This window comes from Lactuca serriola, chromosome 2, assembly GCF_051521515.1.
Source record: "Lactuca serriola cultivar US96UC23 chromosome 2, Lser_US96UC23_V15, whole genome shotgun sequence".
In the NCBI taxonomy this organism is placed as follows: domain Eukaryota; kingdom Viridiplantae; phylum Streptophyta; class Magnoliopsida; order Asterales; family Asteraceae; genus Lactuca; species Lactuca serriola.
In genome coordinates this window covers 210,737,936-210,761,924 of record NC_136409.1, presented here as the reverse complement: position 1 = coordinate 210,761,924, position 23,989 = coordinate 210,737,936, and the positions used below count along the sequence as shown (strand labels likewise).

The window sequence follows — 23,989 nt, the reverse complement described above, 5'->3', positions numbered from 1 at the left end:
AAACTCTATAAATCAAAATAAGTCAACTCTGGTCAAAGTCAACCTTCCAGTTGAATCGACTCACCGAGTCAACGCATAGACTCGCTGAGTCCCTAAACTCAGAAACTCTCCAAATACGACTCAACTCGCCGAGTCACCCCAAGACTCGTCGAGTTCAACGATCTCTGAGTCCTATCCAGTCCAACTCACTGAGTCACCACTCAACTCACTGATCTGTGTCTTAACCAAAAAAGGTTGAGGTTCTGCGACCTGAATCGTCGATTCCAAGAACAGACACGTCGAGTCCAAGGCAATCTTCAACAGACTCGTCGAGTTGTTCTTCCAACTCGTCGGGTTCCTGCCCATCTTCATTCAACTCACCGAATCCACCCATGTGACTCACCGAGTCTCTTTAGTCCCTAAACCATACAATGATTTTCGAGCCATGCATGTGATCCAACCCATAGATCCACTCTTCTCATGTCTATTCTGTGACGTCCCCATTTTCACGGCCAGAAAAGACCGATTTTTGTTTATGCTTTATAAAAATCAGAGCATCTCTTTTAATAAAAAGGTTGCGGAATTTGTTTCCAGTAAAATATGATAAATACATTATCAAAGCATTTCTGAAGAAAAGTATTTTTATTCCTTTTAAAACATTTGGGATGTCATTGTCAATACAGAAACAGAAGCATAAACAGAACTTACATTCATTATCACTTGTGATTTATATCTCCTTAATCTCTCAGTGTAATGTGACTTCATATTAACACTTGTGATATAAATAAACTGAGTGGGTCAAGTTGGGAAACCTGGTGAGTACATAGGGTTTTCAATCCACAATAATATAATTATCATGTTTAATCGTAAAACAGTTAACCCAATTACCCATCCCCATTATTTTCTTTACTCTTAAGGGTCTACCCTAAGAATCAGCTACTCCTCGTTATTTCATTCCTAAGGATCATCCTAAGGAATCGACACGAAACCCATCGTTTCCAGGGTTTACTCAACGGGCACTAAATCTATAGCTGCCAGGGTTTGCTCAACAGGCACTAAATCCATAGCTGCCAGGGTTATTTCGTTTATCGACATTATCCACTCGCAATACGTGTCAATGGGTTTTTAGAGTACACCGGTGAACACATCGTTCATAACACCTACAGGTTGCGAGCCTGCTAGTGTTCCACTTGACTGTCTAGAATAGTCTGTGGTTGTCATCCATACTCTGCTGAATGACGGGGCTAGGGGTGCAAACGAGTCAAGCTACTCGTGAGCTACTCGGGATCGGATCGGATTAAACGAGCCCGAGCCGAGCTCGAGCTTAATATTAAGCTCGTTTATTAAACGAGCTCGAGCTCGAGCCTATGTCACTAAGCTCGATTAGGCTCGCGAGCCTAAACGAGCCTTTATATAAAATAATTTATTATTATTTTTTTATATTAAAATAAAAACATATTTCAGGATTAGAGATTTAGAGTATTAGTAAACGAGCTTTTTAACGAGCTCGAGCCGATCTTAAGCTTATTTAAGCACATCAGACAAAAAACGAGCCGAGTCCGAGCCTAAATCGAGCTTGTATAAAAATTTACGAGCTCGATCCGAGCTCAGTACAAGAAGCTTGAATCGAGCCGAGCTCGAGCTCGAGCCTCGCATAACTTAAACGAGCCCGAGCCGAGCCTGACCAGGCTCGAGCTCGGCTCGGCTCGTTTGCACCCCTAGACGGGGCCATCATTTGGGAAAAAGTCCTCTCACATCGTCCACCTCTCACCCTCACCTCACGGTCTATTTTACCTCTCAACTCATCATCCAACTCATACTCCATCTATTACATGTACCCATGTTTTACCCCAACATTATCGTAGATATAAAATACATATACAATTTAAATCATTTAAAACATGTATAAAATCGTTCATTCAGCATAGATAGCAATTATACATATAATATTCACACATAGCACGTAGTTTATATAAAATACTTCATATCTATGTGTAAGATGAAAATAACTATGCACTCACCTGGTAAGGTGGTGATTCGGCACTTGGACAACACTTCGTTACTCTTAAAATAATTATCCCTTGACAAAACCTAGTATCATTACCACTAGAGTTTAGTCTAACGTTAACCGCAACTAATTAATAGTCTAGCTATTATTACTATTATATAAGCGTTAAATAACAATCAATATAACTCATAATAATAGCCTAAATAATTATTTTAAGGTCCTAATAATGTTACTATAATTAATTAGAAGCTATATTAAAAATAGTGTAGGCGTAGCTCACTTACAACGAGTTTTTCGCAAAAAATCGGGCTTCGCTGGAGCAGCGTTCCCGAGCCGAAAGGGTCTTTTCTCGGGACTCCTGGAGCCTCGGGGATTCCTTCGGGAGCTAGGGGGTTTACCTAGGCTTTTAGGGGGGGGGGGTAGGGAGCTTAGAGAGAGAGAGTGTAGAGAGAGAAAGAAGGTTTGAGAGGTGTGAAGAAATGGCAAGACCCAACACCTCTATTTATAGGGTGAATTCCTGATGGACTCGCCGAGTAGGAGGACCTACTCGCAGAGTTAGGGCATGTGGCAGCCTTCTGGTGGTGCCACGTGTCCAATTCTGGTGGTGCCACGTCACCCCTATCGTGTATCAGCCTTCAAATTTAGAAAAATTATAACTATCGCATACGAGCTCCGTTTTCGATGTTCTTTTTTTCAACGCGTAGGTAAAATCAAGATCTACAACTTTCATTTAGACTCCATCAGCTAATTCTCTACCGATCTCAAATTTAACAATAGGAGGCGTTTAGACTGTTAAATGACCGCGAAGAATTCGTAACTCCTTCATACGGACTCCGTTTTTGTCTATATTTTTACCGTTGAGTTCCTATTAATGAGATCTTCAACTCCCATTTAGTTTGTGTAAGCCAAAAACCGCTCGAACTAAAATTCGAGTTTCGGGTCGTGCACTGCTAAGCCGAATCTTAGAAAAATCATAACTTCCTCATACGAAGTCAGATTTGGGTGTTCTTTTTATGGATGTTCTCAGTTTAACGTATACTGCAAATTTGGTTTAGATTGCTAAGTCTAAAAGTCGCTCCATCGTAAATTTACTATTTACGCTTCCCGGTGTCGTGCCGGTTTTGCCATAAAACTTCGAAGGGCTATAACTTTTTTCTTTATAACTCGGATTTCGGAGTTCTTTATATGTACAAAAACCTTAAGACATATTCTAAAACTTGGTTAAGACTATTTATTATAAATAATCTTTTGCTGAAAAGTCGTTTTCGACCCCTATTATATATAAATTGACTTGCCCGGATCTACGGGCGTTACATATTCCTCACGTAAAGTTGCAAACTTTACGTGAAACCAAGGAGCTATAGGCTTAAAACACTCTAGAGCTAGGGTTCTAGACAAGCATGCTTCACCAACACACCAAGGGCTGATACTTTATGGGTTTTTGGACCAAAACAAACCTTGATCTAAGGTAGCAACCTCAGATTGTGTCTTCTAACTCGAAATGGCTCCTTAACATGCCAAAATGGCCCCAAAACATCATCCAAGAAAAGATCTAGAAGCAACAAAGGCAACGTGACAGATTGTTACCTTCAAACTGATGCTCACAACCAAAGAGTTGAATCCCCCCAGCTCCTTAGTGGTCAAATCCTCCAAATCTTCCTCTTGCAAAAGCCCCAATCTCACTTTCCTCCTCCTCTTACCCAAATTAGGGTTTGGAATCACTTATAGAAGCTTTTGGCCGTCAAGGGGGGGGGGGGGATGAGGAGAGGACATAAGGTTCTTTAAATAGGGTGCAAACCCAATGATTAGGGTTTTTCTCGTCCATACCAGACTCGCCGACTCGCGGAGTCGGTCACTTACTCTATGACCCGGATCCCGCTCCGACTCGTTGATTTCCTCCCTGGACTCGACGAGTTGACTCATGAATTAGGGCTTTTCCTTTCTTTTCTTGGTCTTTCTGATTCTGGGTGTTACAATATGGACGTGAGTTTCATGTTGGATTAGTGTCTAAGTCCATAACTATTTTGGTATGTACTTGACCCGATTATGAGCATGGTCCTTTTGGGTTGCCTTCACCATAGCAATATGTAGGATGAATTAAGGAGAGAAAGGTTTAATTATGATTTATTAATATATTATGAGAATAATATATTAAAGGAGAAATCATATTGTTTAATTAATATTAGTCAAAAATTAATTGAGAATTAATTTTGTGGCTAAAATAGATTAATTAAACTTAAGGGACTTATTGTGTAATTATAAGATAATTACATAGATGGGCTAATGGACTCCATAGAAGTTGGAGTGAACGAATTCTATGGGGGAAACCCATTAGAAATCGTCCAAGGCTTCTAAAGAGGGAGTTCATGGGCTGCTTAGGGCTTAAGCAGTCAGATTAGGGTTTCCTAGCTGTAAACCCTAATAGCCAGCATATATAAGGGACCGGTATGGCCTGAAAATGTGGTGAATACTTCCTTTAGAGTTTCCAGCCGTTTTTGGTGCCTCCTTTCTCCTCTCTCTTCATCATAGTTTCTTAGTGGTGTTTGTGACTCCATTAGAGGTGCAACACTTGAGGCACTAAGCTTTCTGAAGCCCAGGAATATATTGTTATTGCTACATAACAATCAAAGGTATTCTCTAAACCCTAATTCATATTATAATATGTTAGACCTAGGGTTTATAGCTTTGGATATTCAATTGCATGTTCATTAGACAAACTAGATCCAAAAAACTATTAGGGTTTGCATGTACACCATAGGAATGATGTAGTGCTCAAAACCCATCATTTCAAACATCGGGTATTTAACTGTGTTATTGTTCTCATAACCCTAACCCTAATGTGCAATAACCTTCACCCTCTCCATCTCCACTTCTGGTAGCCGCCACCATCATTCGAACTCTCGTCACCACCAGACATTGTGAACAGCTGAAAGAGTACCACCGGAGTTGGGGCCTTGGACGCGGATGCAGGGGTGAGGAACATCGGGAGCCGGTGATTCGTTCCTTATCATGCTCCATCATCGCCATTCTTCTCCTACTCTTTCTCCGACCACCGAAGCCTCACCACGAAGCTATTCTATTTTCTGACGTCGCGCCGTTGCCGTTCTCGTTGGAGACCATCTCGTCGCCGGGCGTTATTCTGTTGTGGCTGGTGCTCCTTCCTGACTGCCTTGCGTCACCACGAGAAGTGGCTGAGATCGGAGTGCGTTAACAGGTCAAGCTCGCGATGACTTGGTGATTTGTGGACGTAAGTTGTTGGGCAAGGAATCAAGGAGACTCGCCACCATTGTGAGGTGGTGGCTGTTATCGCAAAATGCTGCCTACCACCATCGTTGTCACGCCACTACCGCCGCTAGGGTACTGTTGTCGTCGCCACCCACCACAGGTGGGTGGTGGGTTCGCTTTGCAAGCAGGAACGTATGTGTGTGTGTTTTGGTTGTAGTGTGTGGCTTTATTTGGCCGGAAATTATGAGAAAGGCCACCAACATCACCGTGAGGTGGTGGCTGCCACCATGCACCACTATGTGTAGGTGTGTGTGTTTATTTGAGATTTAGCATTGTAAAGTGTAATTGCAAATTGAAATAATGAAAGGAAAACTGAAACCACCACCGGCCGCCGTGTCGGGTGGCGGTGTGTTTTGCCTCGTTGTGTTGACTCGTTTGGGGTGCTTGAAACCCTAATGGGCCCAAAGAAGCCCTAATGGGCTTAATGAAGCCTAACGGGCTTAGTGAAAACCATAATGGGATTAATGATATTCTAGTGGGCCTAATAGGCCCAATAAAGCCCTAATTGACCTGAAAGCCCAACAAATTGATAAATGGGCTAGTATTTGGGTTGGAAACCCCTAATGCCAATAAAATTAGGGTTGTCAAATATCTACCATGGAGAACCAACCAACATGCTACCAACCGAACTAAGATAGTTGGTTACCATTATGTTCGGTAGCCAACATGTTTGGTTGGTAGTATCATACCAATTTAGTAAACTTGGTACGGTAACGACATTAAATTTTAAATATCACGGTATTACCATACCAACCAATATATATATATATATATATATATATATACACACACACACACACAAACAAAATCATATTTTCAGTTGTCAAGTGTGTTTATTATTTACAATTTGAAAAGCTTGATATTGGTCATTACCTGTACTCAATAGTTATTACCATATTAAACTAAAAAACTAAAAAGTTAATAAAATTCTTTAGTAACTAATGTAGTTACTTTACTAATTTATATTGCTAGACAAGAAAGTTGTCTCATGACGTATGTCGTGATTGCTAATCTTTAACTATTACAATTGAAAATTAGAAAGAATTTAGTAATGTACTATTACCAATATGTACCAACCAAACTTGTTGGTAGTCAAACAAGTTGGTACTAAGTTTACTTGGTATGGTATCGGTAGCAAAAAATTTATACCAAATAGAGTTGGTACGGTACACGGTTTGTCTAAAAATAAATTGGTATCGTACCATGTTCAACCCTAAATAAAACTCTAATTTGGGGAATTAATCGGGACACACATGAATTATTTAATAACTTGAAATATTAAATAATAATCATTGACAAAAATTAATCCAAGCAATATTAGACTTAATGGATTAAGTCCTTAGTGGATTAAGTCCTTAATGGGTTAAGTGGGTAACACTTAACCCTAATCGTCATTTTATGTGAAACCCAAATTTCATGTGGGTTTATTGTTGGGACTCTCTATTGGGCTTTGATGATTGGGATAATAATGGGCCATCCAAGAACAAGCTAAGGGGCTAAAATAATTTAATGGGCCTAGGGTAAGGCCCATGTAAAGGGTTTGGGCCCAATTTTGATGGGCCATAGTTTGGGCCTTTTATGATTATATGATATTGGGCCATTAGAATGTTGAATATTGGACTGGACCAAATGGTTGGGCCTTATGGTAAGACCTTATAAAGGTTTGGGCCCAATTTGGAAAATTGGGCCATGTGTTGGGCTTTGATTTCCTAGTTGACTTTAGGCCTATGGATTGGGACTTGGGCTTGCATAAAGCCAAGTTTGGGGTAATGTAGTAATTATCCAAAGTATGTACTCATGGTTATGTAGTGGAACCCAATTATTAATTGAGTGTTATTTTGGTGTTGACAGTTCGGGAATTTGTCATCCAACAACTGGGGTTGAGTCTGCGGGACTTCAGCAGTGTGGGATTGTGTCTACGGGACTTCAGCAGTGTGGAGTGAGTTACCTTCCAGTAGGGTGGGTCTAAGGCCACAATGCCGGCCCACCAATAAGAGTAATTGGTAGATAATTGTCTTTGTGATAATTATCTTTGTATGCTTATGTGATATGCTTATGAGATATACTTATGTGATATGTTTATGAGATATGCTTATGTGATATGCTCATGAGATATTCTTATGTGATATGCTATGTGAGTTAGTGGTAATAGTAGGGAATAGCTTTTCCCTGATTCAGTCGTTAGGACCGAAGGGTAGGTCAGTACCCCATATATGCCTGACTGTATGATTATATTTTGTTATTGTATGATAGAGGTAGGGGTGAAATAGTCCCCGTTGCCGGTTGAGATAGACCGAAGGGTAGTCGGCACCCCAGAACGACCTGACATGGATAGGTCAGCACCCTAGAATGGCTTGACATGGGTAGGTCAGCACCCCAGAATTGCCCGACAATATGTATGCTATGTGATTGTATGGTATGTGGTATGATGGGGGAACTCACTAAGCTTTGTGCTTACGGTTTTAGTTTTGGTTTCAGGTGCCTCGTTTTCAAAGGGAAAGAGTCGGCTTGATCGCAGCGCATCACACCATGTTTTCCGCACACGGGATCCTTGGGATTACACTCTGATATGGTTTCATGATTCTATATTTTGATTATTGACACTATGGTTTTGATATGAGATATTATTATGAACATTTTTATACTGGCGGTTTTATGTGATAACTTAATTGAAAACGAATTTTTTGTCCTGAAATTTTGGGATGTTACAATTCCAATGAATATCATTATCGGAAATACCAACGCCATAAACCTTGGACTTGTTGAAATTTACTTCCAGACTCGAAAGCATGGAAGCAACGAAGAATGCAGGTCATGTTTTTGAGATTATTAGAATAGCATACCCCCACGAAAATCACATCATCTATGTAGAATAAGTGTAAGATAACCCCCCCCCCCCCCCCCCCCCCGAAAAAGAGACTTATCACATGCAGTTTTCATTATGATATTCAAACCTTCCATGGCGATTATAAAAAGGAACGGGGATAGCGGGTCGCCCTGTCGGACACCTTTTGATATATTGAATTCAAAAGTTAAAGAACCATTTATAAGAACTGAAGCACGAGAAGAGGAGAGACACTCGACTCCCTTATCCAAGCTCTCCATTTTACTCCAAAACCCATATGCGACATAATCGAATATAAATATTCTCAATTAATGGTGTTGAAAGCCTTTACAAAATCCACTTTAAAAAGGAACATCTTTTTCTTCGATTTTTTTGGCCCACGGGACGAGGTTATTTATAATCATAAGGCCACCCAGAATGTTTCTACCATCGATGAAAGCAATTTGAAATTCATTAATAACCGAATCGATAACACACTTGATGTGGAAGGAGAGGGCTTTTGCGATAATCTTGTAATATTTATTTAAACTTTGATATTTAAATTTATCAAATAATGATTTGTAATGGGTATTGTTATCATGCTAATAAATGTATGGTTGTACGGCTTGCGACACATGAAATTTGTCAAGGTTTTCAAAGACAATTAGTTTTTGTACGATCAAAAGCTCAAATGTAAAGCTTTAAAGTGTATATGAGGTGTTTGAAGGTTTTCTTTATGAAATTTAAAGGTTCATACGAGATTGGGAAACAAGAGTGGGTCAATGGGTCTTAGGAGGTTTTCTTTATAGTGTTTAAAAGTTCCTATAATATTGAAAAGTCGTTTTATAGGAAGAAAAACTCAATCATGGAGACACTGATTGCAATCAAATCTAAAACTATTCAACACCTTTTTCTTTGTTTGAGTTCATTTTGTCCATATTTTTGAATTTTAAGTTAGAAATATTATATAAAAAAATGAATACACTAAAATACATTTTGTTTTTTCAAGGTTTAAGTTTATTTTGTTCCACATTTATGAATTTTTAGTCATATAAAATTGAAAATCAAAATGAATAGACCAAAATACTCCTTTCTTAGGAAACTTTTTTGTTGCATTGTTTATTTCAAATGTTTTGTTTGAATATAATGATGTTTACTTATATGTTTATGAAATGATCATTAATTTATTATAAGAAAAACACGACCTATATTGGATGGTCTTTTGTATATGAAATATCTATCCATAATAAAGAATAAACAGTAATACATAATGTAATTAAAAATATAATAACAATAAAACTTAAAATAAAAAGAGAAAAATAACCATGTATACGACAACAACGACATGAAGATAAATACTAACAATAAAAAAAAATATATCTTAACAATAAAAGTTAAAAGCAAGATAACTAAAAGTTTAAATGATAGTGCGAAAAAATTAATATCTATATTATTTTGATCTAAAATTATAATAAGATAATCATTTTATCAAAAATAAAATGTAGCTTATTTAATTCTCCGAAGATGATTAGTTGCCTAAAGCAGTTTAGTTTTGTAACTACTAACTATAGTGGACAAGAATAGCACCAAATTATTTTAAAAATCAATAATAGATTAAACCTGCAATTTAGTGAATAACTTAGGGACTAAACTTGTAACTAAATTTAAACAAAATGATGTTGTTCTTACTTTGTAGCATTACTTGTTTTCACCCTTAATTCTTGTTAAAACTACGGTTTCGTCCTTCCTTGTTATGATGTAATGTCATTTACACACGCACACACTCGTCGCTCCGCAAATCTCTCGAGTTTGTAAAGGAAGAGCAGGTTCCTTCGTTTGTTCATCCTCTACCGTCTTTTTCGGTACGTAAAAACCCTTTCATATTCACAAAATACATGCCTATATATGATTAGGTTTATGGAAATTTATCAATGTGTGTTTATCACGTTATGTACTTCGATTTTATGTCCGATTGTTTGCTTCATTAACTAATTAGGTTTCAAACCCTGTTTATTTGAATGAATAACTGCTTGAAATTTTCTAAACTGCGACAACCCTAAGGTTGCGTTTCGCTTCGCAAGTTTTTTTTCTAAATGCTGTTTGGGGAAAATGAAGAGTCGGATTCTTTTTATTTTATCATTATTTGTAGGTGAAATGGAGAACTCTGCAGCAAATCAACTGCCTGAAGCAGATTCGTTGCCTGATGGGTTTGTTGATAGTTCTGCTGAACCTGTAACCGCTTCAGTACCCACAGCACCAGATCAAGAAGATGACGTGACTGATTATAAGGAGGAGAAACTAGTAGAAGTTGAGTCAAGGCCTGATTTGATAGTGAATGACTTTCAATCATGTGAAGGTGACAATGGAAGCTCTGAGCCATCAAGAACGTTCCCTGTAGAGCTATCTGAATATGTCAGTTGTGGAGAGGACGCAGTCAAGAGTGATGCTGGATCACCAAATGTTGTTTCTGAAAATGTGGTAAGAAAACCAGAACAAGGAATGGCTCCTGTAACTGATGGTGACAAGCAAAAGCATGCTGGAGAAACATGTCAAAATTCAGAAAAATGTAATGTTCACACACTACTCAACTATGCTTATAACCCTTAAATACACATTATGTATCAAAACCAGGCATTAACTTTAGCTACCATTTATGTTGCAGTGACTGAGCAAGGAGTGGAGACACAAGCAGCCAATTCACAAGGGACATTATCATCACAGAGCTCTGGAACAAGCAGAAAAGTATTTAATTAGTAATAACTTTGTGCTTCTAATTATGTAGACTGCTTTTAGTGTTAGTGAATTAGTAGGCAGGTTCTGATTAGAGACTTGTTTTGCTAGGAAGGATTGATTAGTCCGTAAATATTTGAATCTATTAACTTGTATTCTGTTTCAGGATACATCTGAAGTAAAACGTAAAAGTAGCAAGCGTACTTTCAAGACAGAAAAGGAATTTTTGGAGTTCACTTTGAGTTATCAGAAAGTTCTTAGTGAAAGAGATGCAGGTATGTTATTTTTATGGTTCATGTCTGAGATTATATGTGGAACGTACATCAAACAAGTTAGCTTACATTAAGTGTGTACTCAGGTTTAAACAATTTAAATAGAAACAGTTGAATAAACTATATCCTGTACGAAAGTAAAATTTTAAAACGCTGTATGCAATGTGCAATATAACTATATAATCATGAATATGCAAGTACCCCACAATTGAACAAGAAAATGCATAAATGCACAAGAAAAAACAAACACTTACCTGAAACAGCATTGATTTGCTGGATGAAAAGTTGTTCTTCTTGACATGTTGGAGTTCTAATTTTACTTTCACAAATCGGTCTTTGAAAGAGAGATGGGTTTAAGGTTGAGTTAATAAAATAGTTAGAGAAAAATCTGTTTTCTCTTACCCTCTCTCATCCTATATATGCTTCTTCTATTTTCATACATTTGCCACCCAACTTTGCGCAAATGACACATATGGCCTCTCAACTTAATCTTGCAATCTTCTTCCTTATAATTTTTCCAATTCAATCCACCAAAAAAAAGTTCATAAAACTTCATCAACACTTTACCAATTATACTATATGTTAATTCCATTATCATTGTTTGAGTGTGTATTGATTTAGTAGTGAGTTTCTCCATCACTTGATAAATGTAAACTGATTATTGTTTTGGAAGTTTATTTCAAAAGAAAGTCACTTCTTTTCCTTGTGTATTTCCACAATTTTTGTTTTAATGTGTGATTGATTATTCTCTCATTTTTCAGCTATTACTATGCGAGATAAACTTGAGTCATTGTGTAGGGAGCTACAACGTCAAAACAAAATGTTAATGGTATGCTTTTCAGCTTATGCATCCATTTCATTTATTCTCAAATTTATAATTGTGTAATGATGTTCGTTTCAGTATATATATATATATATATATATATATATATATGTCAACATTATTTGCAAATCCAAATCGATTCCAGAAAAATATTTACAAGTCTTGTTGTGTGTTGGTTGGCAGGATGAATGCAAAAGGGTATCAACAGAAAGTCAAAACTTAAGACTGGATCTATCCAACAAGTTCCAGGAAGCAATAAAGGTTTCTTCTGTACATGCGTATACATAGATAGGACAAAGGAGAAATAGCATGTGTACATTTTTACTATATCCATTTTGCATCCATGTCTAATTAACTAACTTTTTTGTTTGTGTGTTATAGGATGTTACAAGTAAGCTGGAGGAGCAAAGGGATGACAGCCTGACTCAACTTAAGGAGAATGAAATGTAAATATTCCATTTCCATGCCAAATTTATTAAACATATTGTTTATCAAAAATGTTGTTCAGGTTAAGAAACCAATTGAAGCAAAAGGAGGAGCATAATGCTCTTACTGTCCAACAATATACTCAACAGGTAACTCCTTATAATTAATGTAAACCAACTTGAATGGAATTCTTTTTTTTTCATAAATATAAATATTTATATTTATATTGATGCATGCAGTTGAAGCAGAAATCTCTAGAACTCCAAATTGCAGATTTAAAGCTTCAGCAACATGAAGAAAAGTTGGTGAAAGAACAGTCCCAAATGAAGATGTATGCAGAACAAGTGTCTCAGTTGTTGGCAACTGAAAAGAATTTACGGTTACAGTTAACTGCTGATGGTGAAAAATTCCAGCAGTTCCAGGTTAAGCTTTTCTATTTTTTGGTTTTAAAGCATGTATGGATGCATTTTTAACAAGGTAAGGGTTTTTTTTTCTTTTGCAGGATGCATTGGTGAAGAGCAATGAGGTTTTTGAAACATTTAAGCAAGAAATCGAAAAGGTATATCATATATGTGGATTGTGGTTTGGGTTTCTAGTTTCTTAATTCTTAATGTATGTGTGTGTGTGTGTTTTAGATGGGAAAATCGATAAAGGAACTGAAAAAGGAAAATAGTTTTCTAAAGGGGAAGAGCGAGAAGTCAGACATGAGTCTTATACAACTTGTGGAGGAGGTAATTGTTGAAAGATTACTTTAGTAGGCAAAAGCAAAATATTTAAAAGTTATTTGTGTGAGCATATGCAGCGTGAACGCATGAAGAAGCAACTGGAGAAAACCAAGAATCAAAAAGAAAAGCTTGAATCACTATGCAGATCACTTCAAGCAGAGAGGAAGCAGCACAATCCAACAACTCCTACTCCTACTCCTACTGCTGCTGCTGATGATTCGCTCCCTGTTTAAAGGACAAGACACTGTTAAAAACACACTTTTGAGGTTTTGTTTTCTGAATCCAATTGTTTTGTTGGAGCTAAGCTTAGTTTTCGGGATCTTCTACTGAAATGAATGTGAATGTTGTGATGAGAATTGAACCGAGCCCAAGAAAGATTTTTTGGTTAGCAACGAATGAATCTGAAAATATTGGTTCCAAAATCCCAAGTCATGTTTTGTTTTGTATTTTTGGTTGTGGGTGGAGATGAGTAGCTTTCATTTCATCACTTCACTTGATTTGCTTCTTTTGAAATTACATGTCTGTCCCTTTTAACAATTTACATCATTAAAATATATATCGACCATGTCAATATTACTAGTATAAATTATTGTTTGTAGGCATGAGTTTTTTTTTTTTTTTTTTTTTGACTAAAACAACTATACTAGCTAGCTTCTGCTTCTGCAAATGGCAAAACCAACCATAAACAGTAGTTTATAAAGTAACTACATAAGATATTAATTCGATGCGTCATATATTTTACCTTTTTATGTTATGAAGTTAGTTTTCGTGAAGTATTTTAGCAAATTTCTAATGGTTATTTTGGTTAAATGTGTACATACGATTTAATTATATCTTCCATCTATAAATAAGTTTTTACATAAATTTATATAATATTAATACAATTATGTATGAAATTTTTTGAAAACAAATTTGCAAGCAATATTTATATAATTTAAATCGTATTTATTATTAGCATCGATTTAAAGATATTAATAATATAACTTTTTATGAGATAAAATGTGATGGGGCGGTTGGTGAATGGCCTATTTATGCAAAAAGTTACAGTTGTAGAATAGAGAATGGGGTGAAGAGCAGTTGAGCAGTATCTATCTATCTATCGACTCTGTTATTGTTGTTGGTTTTGGTTAGCTGCTTGCTGAAAAGGTAAAAAGTAAAAAGTGAAACTCTCAAAGAGATTAGGCAAACCTACCTAAAAGGGAACTCCTACTTTTCATTGGTTCCAGTTTAGTTAAGAGTTTGTAAGTAGGACTTTTTCCAAAGAAATCTGGAATCCATCAAAATGGCAGTTGCCAGCATATGGATATTTATTGCATAATCATACTGTATGTATAACAGAGAGAAGAAGAATAATAGAGGAGAGGATCCATATTCTTTTTCCTTTCTCTTTGAGATATTATTATCCACAGGATAAGATAAGAGATGAGAGGAGCGGAAAGCTCCAGGAAGCTGTGATGATGTTGAAAGCATACCTACTACTACTACTGCTCTGCTTTTGACTTTTGACTAATTAATCATCACACCACAAAATATCATACTCTACTTTTTAAGTTTTTATTTATATCACCACTTCCACTTCCACTTCCATCAGATAGACTTATATATATATATATATATAGATAGTGACACCCACTCTCACTTTCTTTCTTTTTTCTTCCTTCAACACTTAGCTGTACTTGAGTAAACGAGCATCACATCATAAACACAATGTATTCCATTCCATGCCAAAACTTTATAAAAAAAAAAAGTAAAAACTAACAATAAGTAACATCTTGTTTTGATGGTGCTTTGAGAAATTATTTTGTGTACTTGATAAATAAAATACAACAAAACAAAACATTAAGCTAAGCTACTCCAAACATTACAAAAAAAGACCCTCCTAAAATTACCAAAAAAGACCAGCCCTGATCTCTATCACTACTCAAACTCAACATATAATACACATATGACATGGAAGAAGAAAACAAAAGAGAAAAGACTAATTTACCACCAACCAACCAACCAACCATATAAGAAAGAAAAGACTGTTTGTACTTGTCATCTCATCTGTTTCTGTTTCTGTTGTCTATATCATCCTCCTTCTCCAAGCTGCTGCTTCATCTTCAACCTTGTTGTTGTAATCATATAGGTGCTGTAGAGATTCTGTCTTATTAGCAGCATAGGCATAGTGCATTCTAATGGCTGCCACAGCATCCGAAATTCCACCAACCACATTCACGTTCACATTCGGTAACAATAACTTATCTACTACACCTTCCTGCCTCCCCCCTCCATTCTTGCTACATGATGGAAAACCAGCAGAGATGATCTTGTTTAAGGAGGAAGAAGAAGAATGCTGATGCTGATCAAACTTGGTGAATGGATGAAAAGAGGAGGTTTTACTAAATGCAGCAGGATACTTTGCCAGCAGCCTTGCAGAGTCTGGAATCCTTATTCTGTTGTTGTTGTTCCCATCCCCCCAATATCCATTATCACTCCTCCTTAATAATGTATCCACATCCACATCCACTTTCCTCCTATCATCATCATCATCATCATCAAACTTGAGCCCAAAGGATTTCACTTTCCCACCACATCCATTCTCTTGTGCTTGTGCTTGTGGTGGTGGCTGATTAGTTATTATTTGACCAAACAGCTTCACATTACCATGACCAGTCCGGCTTGGCTTTTCCACATCTTGAGGCCCCCTTGCTTCCATTAACAGACTCTCACCCAACTTCAACTTGCTTTGGCTTTGGCTTTGTGTTGCTTCACTGTAACCTATCATCCCACTGTTAACAGGATATCCCCTAAAAACTTGGGAAGATTCATCTGCTGCACAATCCATCAATGAATGTTTTGGAACAAGATTCAAATGAAAACCATCTTTACTTTCATACTTCTTATCCTCCTCACAGCTCTTCCTGAAAGACAGTCTGGATGATGATGCTGATTCATCCTCCTCCTGCCTAATTCGAATAGTCTTCTTGAACGGAATAGCACAATTAGTAGTAGGGTTTCCAGGAAACAAATTTGACACCAACAAACCATTATTACCATCCGAACAACTTAACTTCATATTATTGCAGTTTAAATCCAAACATCCATCAGTTTCAGTGGTGGCCATGGCCATAGGCTCCTCCTCCTCCTCCCTAATTCCTTCTTGTATGAAAATCTCACTACTGGCAACTTTAGCATCATCTGATGCGCATGACTGCTCACCAGAATATGTATTTTCACCATTTGAACCCACCAAATTATCCATCTTACTGCATTCCAAAGACGACTTGTTGTCTTGAGAAATGTCCGACCCACTGTCCACCATCAAAGCATCTTCACCCTCCTCCTCTTCCTCCTCCTCCTCCTCCTCTTGGTTGTTATCAGCCTGCTCAACATCAATCACATCCAGTCCAAGACATTTCCTAGCCTTGCTGAAAAACACCCTGCACTGATCGGTTGTCTTTGTTTTCACGCATATTGAGATATTTGCAAAATTCTTGCCACAGGATCTGAAAGCCTTTATGAATTTTATCTTCTCTGCATCGCTCCAGGTTGAGGTGTCCACCTCTTCCCCACAGCTCTCATCCGAACAACTTTCATTGTCAACATCCTCTTTTTGTGTCAAATGCTGCCTCCTCTTTGAACAAGAACCACCACCAACCATCTGGCATCTACTCCTCCTCCTTCCATGCTCATGGTGCTGGACATCTCCATTATCAACTGAACTTGTGATGCAAGAACCCAAAGCTTCTGATGATACAGACCTACAAATCCCAGCCAATACATCAGCTGCAGCAGTTTCCTGCTCATTACAAAACATTCCTGAATCTAGTTTCTGTTCACCATCCACACTGGCAACCATTTCTGAGGCAGCACCAAGCATCTCAAGGGAAGTAGCATCCGCAGCCATTCGCCTCCCAGATGTCACCAGGTAAGTATTGGTAATACAAGACATCCCTTTTGCAAATGCTGACTTCTTCTTTATCTTCTGAAAACAATCAGACTTGTGGTTCTTGTAGTAAAACTCAACACAATCACCACATGTTCTGTTTTTCAGAAAAGACGCGATTTTCTTGAAATCTTTTCCAAACAGAGAGTACTTCTCCAAAAAGATTCCCTGCTCTTCTTCTGTCCAGGCACTGACAATGGATCTTTCCTTTTCAACTTCAACAGGGTCCTCCACCGATCCATTATCTGAAACAAACCTTGTCATCATCCGTTCGCTCCTGTCTAATATCAAACAAGGCATCTTTAATGTCTTTCTATGAACCTTCACCCGTGAATCTGAAAGCAGCTTCTTCACATAATCAAGTGTCTCTGTGGATGGAACCAGGCTCACGCTCCCACCTACAAAAAATACAACAACAAATTTAGAGTTGAACACAGACAATATAAAACACATCAAGATTTCATTTTAAAATGATTCAGTCACTTACCAGGAGGATATAAACGAGAATGAATTGAAGAGGAGTATTTCTGATGATCAGCGTATCCCATTCGTGAGCTCGATTCAAACTTCTTCTGTGACCTGCCACCAGTTTTTTTTACAGAAAGCAACTGAAGATCTTCCTTCCATGCATGCTGTAATACCCGAAACTTACTTGTGATAACCCTTTCCTTAAACTTTAGAAAACGCTTCCTCGAAGCAATTTTAGTCTTATTCAATGACTCATCGGTGGATTTCGAAATCTTGTTACATAAGTGTGTAGTTGGCAATAATATCCTATTAAGTTCATCAGAAGTTTCATTTGCTATCACTTTGTTTGTAGCGAATATGAAATCATATAACTTATCATCTTCTCTGCCATTATCTACATCTTCGCCATCTGAAACTGTAGAGCTGCTGTGGTCCCCACAAGAAGTAACAAAGCCTAAAGCATCATCATTACCAACATCTTCAGAGCATTTAGAAACGGATTCCACAAACTCAGATGTTGTGTCTGAACTCTTGTCATCTGAATCTTCTGCTCCATTAACTTCTTCTGGAGAACTATCAGTTTTCTCCACAGGCAAAGGTCCACCACAAGTCTTATTCTGGTATTCTGTTGGGAAAGAACCAGCATCAGAAACCAATGACTTCAATTCATGCTCAAGAGAATCAATTTCAGTTTCTGTGATTTCAAGTGTCTTTGTCAGCTCTGCTTTCCATACATGTAACTTGTCCATTGCAGTGGATTTCACAAATTTAGGCCCTGGAGAACTTGAATCATCAGTCTGCAGCAGTTCATCAAGTGCAGAGCTCAAGTTAAGCTCCAAATTAGATGATAATCCTTCTGTGTGATTTTCAGACACATGACAAGAAGCAACACTAGGATTATAGGTGTCATTATCTACTGTAATTGTCTTAGTAGATTCCTTCTCTTCTAGACCTGTCATCGCAAAATAGCACATACAGTTTTAGATTCATCCTTGCATATCATATAACAAAAAGCAATGTTTTAGAACCCGGTGTTGTAGACTCTTAGGGTTTTAAAATAAGTTCAAACATTAAGAAAACACATAACCACAACTTGTAGATCATGAGAATTGATCCTGGTTCTAGTCGTTTTCAGATTTGTTAGTCTTTGACTCAAAAAATAAAAATAAAAATAAAAATAAATTCTTGAATCTTGTTGTCGAAGTAATATTTTTATAGCATGTTGGAGATGAAGATTGCTGGTATAGTTACAGATGATGATACTGCACTAGATCAGAATGGCTGAAACGCTCAACTTAATTCTCCAAATGAGTGAAAATTTTGTGACTATCCAAGTTTCAACAGGTCAGGTCGACCCGGGTTTTAGAACATTGACAAAAGGCAATTCAAAATAACAAATCTAAGTATATAAATTACCTGGAGAGGAACTGCAGGCATAGGAGTAAGGAGTAATAGGAGATGCACATTCTGAGTAACCATTGACACTGGGGCTTTTATCAGTCAAACTAGAAGGACTAGTAAGCAAAGGTTCTGAACCACTAACACCATCAACCATAACATTTCTAGCTCCAGCCTCTTTATCAAGAATATCTTCAGGGTCAACCTTCTTTTTCTCATACTTGGCAAGGCCTTCCCCCCATCCAAGGCGCTGCTTCTTGCGGGAGTTGGCTTCATCATGAGTCATTGGTGTCAGACAGGGGGAAGCATCCTCAGAAGGGGATCGAAGAGGAGTGTTGTTACCCAGTTGAGTCCCTAACTTGCCATTAAAAGGATCCACCACCCCAATGATCTTACAACCACTTGAATGACTGAAACCAGAACCTCTTGAAGATAAGCTTCCAGAACGGATCCATTTGAGAGGCTTCCAATCAAGTGAAGATCCCAATGAAGTCTCTTTCTCAAGTCTCTGGTTGTTGGTAGTACTGAATCCACCACCACTGTTCTTAGCATGTTGGTCAGCTGAGTGAAGTTGGTCCAGCGAGTTCACAAAGTCATTATGAGGAAGAGAGTTACCGTTTGGTGATGCAGTGGTCTCCCAAGAGTTGACTCCTTTAGGGTCTTTCTGACCATCAAAAGCCATTGACACACTATTAGTCATACAGTTATTCTCTTTGCTGCTTGATTCAATTGTTGTATTGTGCCAGCCACCACCAACCCGCTTACCATGAAGACCTTCACAGGCAAATAACCAAAAAAAAAACACATAAGAAAAATCGCCAAACTTGTTAGCGCAAGTAAAAAAAATACCCCATGTCAAGACAGTAATTCTTGAAAACTAGCTAGCTTCCTCCCAAAGATATAACATCAGATCTATGAAATTAATAGCCCTATGGTTCAAATTAAATAACTATCTTCCCTTCCTCTCAGATCTGTACCCAATTCTATAGGCCTGTAGTGCGTGTGTGCGTACTTGGGAGAAGAGAAAAAGGAAGACAGTCTATAACCTAAATAATTAAACTTGGTTCACGGAAATTAATTTTAAAGCAAGCAGATTTTTGGTTTCCAAACCCTAAGTTTGTCACCAGAACGAGAAAAGCTAAAAACAACACAAAAACTAACCGGAAAAGGGTCGGCGGAAATCAGAGGGTCCACCTCCAGCGCCCCATCGACAAAACGAGGAGGATCCATGGATGTTATGCTGAGAAGGAGTAGTAGGCGGCTCTCTCCATCGCTGCGGAACAATTCCTACAGGGTCCGCAGATGACGGCTTCCTATCCTTCAAAAAGTCCTTCCGGTCGAATGGCAATGGCTCCGGCGGCATCAATGGTTCAATTTAATCAAAACCAGTTCCAACGATACCTTATCCACAAGAACGCTACCGACGCACCACCAATAACGCATCCGCCAAGAAAATAAAAAAAGAAACCTACCGAGTTAAAGCCTTCTCGAAAAAATCGTTATACAAAATACCAGACCAGCAAAACTTGATGAGGCGTTCAACAGTTGTTGAGGCCTGTCAAAATTGGCAAAAACTAGGGTTTGATTTGAGGAATGAAAACGCTGCAAGGAGGGAAAATGAAAGTAAACTTTAACCTGAATTTTTCTGTGCGTATAGAAAATGTCTATAGAGAGAAGAGTTGAGATGATAAGCTCAGAGAGAAAAAAAAAATAAAACACAAGGTTAGAATGACGGAGAGGTTACGCTATCGGATCTGAACGACACCCTATTCAATACGATTACTTCCTCTTTTCGCGTCCGGTTTCAGAGATAACAAGAGAAGTGGATTTGCTTGGCGGTGCTCATTAAGTCCGGTTCTGAGTCATTCATTGTTGGTAAATTACAAATCTAGTCCCTATACTGTATCTTTTTTTCCAATTTTGTCCAAGTTTTTACTTTTGTATCAAACTCATCCGTATTATTTGTTTTTGTTACGGATCCAATGAAAAAAAACATGGCAATCCAATTTTTAGTGTAGGCCTAGTGTTAATTTGAAAACTGTGGATGGTCGATTAAATCTAAAAAATTATTAGATTCGTTTTTCTGGCAGAGCTATTGTTAATTTGTAAAGTTAGAAACAACACGAGGTTCGACAATAAAATATGTGGTCATGCAAATAGCATTTGAATAAATGGTTGTTAATGCTTTTTCATGGACAAAATATAAGATGCAGCTGAGTAATGTTAATTAAGAAGTTTGGATTATCTTTTTTTATTTTTTGCTTGTGATGATAATGTTAAAAATAATGTTGTTTGTATGTTTGCTAATATATTCATGTGGTTCGAATATATATATATATATATATATATGTGTGTGTGTGTGTGTGTGTGTGTGAATTTAGATGATCATTTTCCCTTACAATTGGTATCATGAAATTATCGATCACCTTGAGAGTGTAGTTGAATAAAAGCCAGATGATGGAGATTGAATTCCTTTTCACAATAGTAGTAGGTTTGAGAAATTTAATACAACATTACTTATGTGATAAGTCAAGTTAAAACGATAATGATTTAATTAATAAATAGATATCATTTTGTAAATTGCAAAAGCCTCTTCCAGTTCTGTCTTTCTCGTACCATCTAATAAAGTTGGGATCCCACCTAAACTTTTAAATAGCTAGCTAACATAACAAAAACTCAGAGTCATGTTCCAAAGTCAAACCATTTCTTCTTCACAAAAAGATGCTAACACCCACCCCACCCATGTGGATGATGTCATCATTGTTTACCAATACAGTAACATCTATACCCTTTATCTATCACTTCAAAGTCAACCACATCCCTCCATTTTCTCCATACAACACTTTTAATAATCGAACCAACTTGAAAATTCATTACCCATTACTTTTTGAAAGTTTTAAACATCATCCACAACAAAAATACAAACTCTTTTGAAAAAATAACACTACTATAATATAACTTTTTTTTCTTTCCCTACAAACACCAACATTAACAGACAGACATAATTATTTTGTGTATCTTGATTAATAACTAAAACAAACTACAACCCCCCTCCCCCAAATGAAAACAACCTAAAAAAATACCAAAAAAGACGACTTCTCCTATATCGTCCATCCAATCCTCCTAACTACTATTATTGGTGCTCATCATTACATGTAATACATAGACACGATAAAAAAACATCATCATCATTTGCTACCTATGTCGTTGTCATTATTGCCATTGTTGTATTGTTCTGTTTAGCATAATGCATTCTAATGGTGGCCACTGTATTTGAAACCAAAACCCCTTTAAAAGGCTTCTTATTTTTGTATGAATACACTTGTCTTGTTTGAAAACCATTATTGACCGAAGAAGAAGAAGAATTACCAAAACCATAAAACATGATGGAAGAAAGATTAGGTAAAGAAGGAAACTCGATGGTTTATGTTATGTTCCCATCCCAAAACCCATAACTCCTCCTCAATGGACCTCTAATAAACAAATAATATCACGATCATCATTATCAATATCAAACTTCAAGTTAAAGAAAGATTTTATTTTTTCATTATTCCCTTGCAAACTATTGCTACTAGTATTTGTTTTATATCTAGATAAAGAGGGCGAGTATCATTTGTCTCATTATGAGTTGGTTAAAATTCATTTATCTTTTTTTAGTGTTTGAGGGTGGAATAACGTTTAATTTGCATGACATCTTACTTGATTATCATAGATGATTTTTTTTTCACCATTCCCTTGCAAACTACTACTACTAGTGTTTGTTTTAGATCTAGATAAAGAGGGTGAGTATCATATGTCTCCTTATGACCATACTATATGTCTTTTTCAATTAATTTTTTCTTTTGTTTTTGTTAGTCGGAGGTCTTTTTTTTGGAAACAGTTAAGGCTGTCCACCATTTTACCTCCCCTCTTACCCGATTCCTACGAGACTTAGGGGTTTATTGTTGTTGTTGTATGATATTTACTAGTTAACTTTTATTATTATTTTTTAAATATTAAATATTAAATTTGTAATGTAAATATGATATTTTTATTATTTTTAATTTTTATAATTGTATATGTAATGCTATGGGACTAGAAAAACATGGAATATGAACCTTATAATTGGTAGTATTTATTTTAAAAGTTGTTAGTGGTTGTAGATTATTTAAGTTAATAATAATTTATTTGATACGGTTATTGAAAATATGATGTGACAAAAAAAAACTATAAACAATGTTGATGGTCAGGCTAGTGATGGGAATTGTTGCGGTCTATACACACTAGCTAGCACGTCGAAATCATAAAACTAACTCTTTGCGTACATGCACCTTAAGGATCTAGGTTTTTACTATTATAGCAACCTACTTTAAATCTTGTAAAACTACTAACCTAGTGATCTTTATCTTCTCGGTTTCTTGCTAGAAATCTAGTAACAACCACTTTGATTTGGATGATCAAGACCCAAACTAGGAATCCCTCTAGTGGAATCACATCCAAGACAACAACTAGCAAATAGGAACTTTAGGAGAGACGAGGCTTTTTGCGAAAATCACAATAAACCTAAAGGTTTATTATTTTTATCAATGGAAGAGAGAGAGAGAGAGAGAGAGAGAGAGAGAGAGAGAGTGAGAGAGAGAGATAGGAGGCTTAGACGAGATCTTTATGAGCTAAGGAGTAACAAGGTTTAATCACTAACATCCTATTTATAGTCACCAACTTAATTCAAATTCCTATGAATAATCCTTATACTTATTTCAAACAAGTCTTATCCTTATTCCATAAGCTTGTAAAATTGCTAACCTCTTGATCTTGATCTTCTTGGTTTTTTCTTTGAAATCTAGTAACACCACTTTTGTTTGGATGATCAATAACCAAACTAGGAATCCCTCTAGTGGAATCACACCATGACACCAGCTAGCGAATAGGAACTTTAGAAGATATAAGACTTATTTGCAAAAATCAGAACAACCCTAAAGGGTTATTATTTTGTCTAGGGGGAAGGGTAGAAAAAATCTTTAAGAGTTAATGAGTGTCAAGTTTTGATCCCTATCATCCTAATTATAATCATTAGTTTAATTAAAATTCATAAGGATTATCCTTATCCTTATTTCAAATTAGCCTTATCTTTATTCCATAATGAT

General features: G+C 36.9%; 2 protein-coding genes across 3 annotated transcripts; one reads left to right on the top strand and one right to left on the bottom strand.

The window, feature by feature from the left end:
• Nucleotides 1-9,815: 9,815 nt before the first annotated feature.
• LOC145088377 (alpha-taxilin-like protein) lies at nt 9,816-13,494 on the top strand. Its single transcript, XM_079026719.1, has 12 exons — nt 9,816-9,958; nt 10,246-10,662; nt 10,759-10,838; nt 10,993-11,101; nt 11,860-11,927; nt 12,105-12,182; nt 12,303-12,367; nt 12,430-12,496; nt 12,587-12,769; nt 12,850-12,906; nt 12,983-13,078; nt 13,150-13,494. The coding sequence occupies exons 2-12, from the start codon at nt 10,251-10,253 to the stop codon at nt 13,303-13,305; spliced, it is 1,371 nt and encodes a 456-aa protein (XP_078882845.1). The 5' UTR covers nt 9,816-9,958; nt 10,246-10,250; the 3' UTR covers nt 13,306-13,494.
• A 1,365-nt stretch (nt 13,495-14,859) lies between these two features.
• LOC145088376 (uncharacterized) lies at nt 14,860-20,605 on the bottom strand. Of its 2 annotated transcripts, none has more exons than XM_079026717.1 (4): nt 20,028-20,605; nt 18,885-19,640; nt 17,488-18,420; nt 14,860-17,398 (listed from the first exon to the last, which is right to left on the bottom strand). In XM_079026717.1, exons 1-4 carry the CDS (start codon nt 20,227-20,229, stop codon nt 15,138-15,140), a joined length of 4,152 nt encoding a protein of 1,383 aa, XP_078882843.1. In that variant the 5' UTR covers nt 20,230-20,605; the 3' UTR covers nt 14,860-15,137. The 2 variants fall into 2 exon arrangements, with proteins under 2 accessions (XP_078882843.1, XP_078882844.1); XM_079026718.1 differs by lacking the exon at nt 20,028-20,605 and having other exon boundaries at nt 18,885-19,405; nt 19,482-19,617.
• Between the last annotated feature and the right edge of the window lie 3,384 nt (nt 20,606-23,989).